Genomic DNA, 1,977 nt, shown 5'->3' with positions numbered 1-1,977 from the left:
GTGTGGCGCTGGCCGGCCCAGGATCAGGCACTAACCTGTGCTCAGGCACATGCCTGTTCAGCCTGATTTTTTTCCATGCAAATCCAGTCCGTGCTCTGCGCTCAGGTGCTGTTTTATGGGGTTTCCCCACGGACAGCTGAGCCTGGTGAGTCTCTAGCACCAGGATGTGAGCGTTTGCTGGTGGAGCCGCTGGCAAGCACTGGGATCCAACTCAGCCGGTGCCCCAGGCTCAGCTCAGCCTCACTGCAGGGAGCCAGACTTGGCAGGAGCTTTCCGTGCTGGAGCCGGCTCATCTCTCTGGCGGCGGTGGGGCTGTTACTGCACAAGCACACACCGAGCCCAGGGTGGCTTACTGGCCTCACCCCATTAGTCTCTGCTCGTCGCCATCCCTGTGCAGGTTTGGTGCTGGGGACACCCACGGAGAACGCAGCTGGATGTCTGGGCAGCAGCGCCTGACCCAGGGTTCAGAAAACCCGTCCCAGCTCTCCCTCCCTTCCTCGCCACAGGCTTTGAGTTTGACCGCTGGCTGAACACACCGGGCTGGCCCCCCTACCTGCCCGACCTCTCTCCGGGGGAGCAGCTGATGAAGCCGGCAGATGAGCTGGCAGAACTCTGGGCAGCCGATGGCTTGAACATGGAGGCGATCGAAGCCGTGGACATCACAGCCTGGAGGACGTACCAGCTGGTCTACTTGCTGGATCAGGTCCTGCAGAAATCCCCCCTGCCAGAAGGTGAGGTTCAGGTCACCTCCCAGGGCTCTGCTGCCCAGGGGAGACACGGGGTGACGTGCCCCAGTCCAGCCAGTTGGCTGGGGATGTGAGACACGTCAGCAGGACACATGGATGCATGGCCATCGGCCCATCCCCGCTGCGGTCCAGCGGAGCAGTTCCTGGTGTCTGGGAAGCCTCCATCGGTGCGGTGGGAAGTGGAGAGCCAGGGGAAGCGTGTCCCTAGACATATGGGGACACGTGCAGTGGCAGGGAGGTGCCCTGCTGTCCCCAGGCTGGCTCAGCTGGGCTGTTGCCTCTCTGTGTTCACCTCTCCTTGCACTCTTTACTGAGGGACCCCCCTACCCTTTGTCCTGGCATCCCAAGCCACCGGGCACGTGGCTCTGCAGGGCTGCCTGGCCCCTGGAGCCAGCGAGTGCCTGGGATGCTCCCAGAGCTGGGGGTGCTGGGAGGCTTGGGGGGTCTAGGGCTGGCCCGTGGCTGGGAGGATCCCAGAGGATTTGCAGCACAGCCGGGATGGCCTCATGAGGTCCCCTCGGAGCAGGGGCTGGGAGCTGGAGGCACCGCCCCCATGGGGGAAGTGATGATCCCCCTCTCGCAGGCAACGTGGAGAGGCTGAGCAAGATGTACCCGAAGATCTCCAAGGCCCAGAACGCTGAGCTGCGACTCCGCTGGTGCCAGATTGTCCTCAAGAACAACCTCGAGGCTGAGTACAGCAAGGTCAAGGACTTCCTCCACAGCCAGGTTTGTCCCTGGGCAGTGGTGGCCGCACCTGGCAGCATGCCATCGGGGGAGAGATGGGCACAGGATCTTCTGCGCCAGGGTCAGGGGTTGGCTCTTGCTCTTGATAGACCCACAGAATGGGGGTTTGGGTTGGAAGGGACCTTCAAAGATCATCTAGTCCAATCTAACCCTACCCTCTTTCAGTTTAAAACCATTGCCCCTTGCCCTGTCACTACAGGCCTTGGTAGAAAGTCTCTCTTCGTCTTTCTCACAAGTCCCCTTTATATCTGGAAAGGCTGCAATAAGGTCTCCCCGGAGCCTTCTCTTCTCCAGGCTGAACAACCCCAACTCTCTCAGCCTTTCCTCACAGGAGAGGTGTTCCACCCCCCTGATCATTTTTGTGGCCCTCCTCTGGACCCGCTCCAGCAGGTCCGTGCCTTTCTTCTGCTGCGGGCTCCAGAGCTGGACGTAGCACTGCAGGGGGGGTCTCACCACGGCAGAGCAGAGGGGCAGAATCCCCTCCCTT

General features: G+C 61.5%; 1 protein-coding gene across 1 annotated transcript in view; it reads left to right on the top strand.

The window, feature by feature from the left end:
- Window positions 1-1,977, top strand: part of RNPEP (arginyl aminopeptidase (aminopeptidase B)) — a gene marked incomplete at its 5' end in the record, with an annotated part of 8,132 nt that overhangs the window by 5,549 nt on the left and 606 nt on the right. Inside the window, 2 exon segments of the mRNA XM_009577460.1 lie at window positions 507-731; window positions 1,330-1,472. Coding sequence (XP_009575755.1) covers window positions 507-731; window positions 1,330-1,472 — 368 coding nt within the window.

Source organism: Fulmarus glacialis, unplaced genomic scaffold (genome assembly GCF_000690835.1).
Source record: "Fulmarus glacialis isolate BGI_N327 unplaced genomic scaffold, ASM69083v1 scaffold12885, whole genome shotgun sequence".
Classification (NCBI taxonomy): Eukaryota; Metazoa; Chordata; class Aves; order Procellariiformes; family Procellariidae; genus Fulmarus; species Fulmarus glacialis.
The sequence above is the reverse complement of the archived record's forward strand: the minus strand, read 5'-3'. Positions and strand labels throughout refer to the sequence as shown.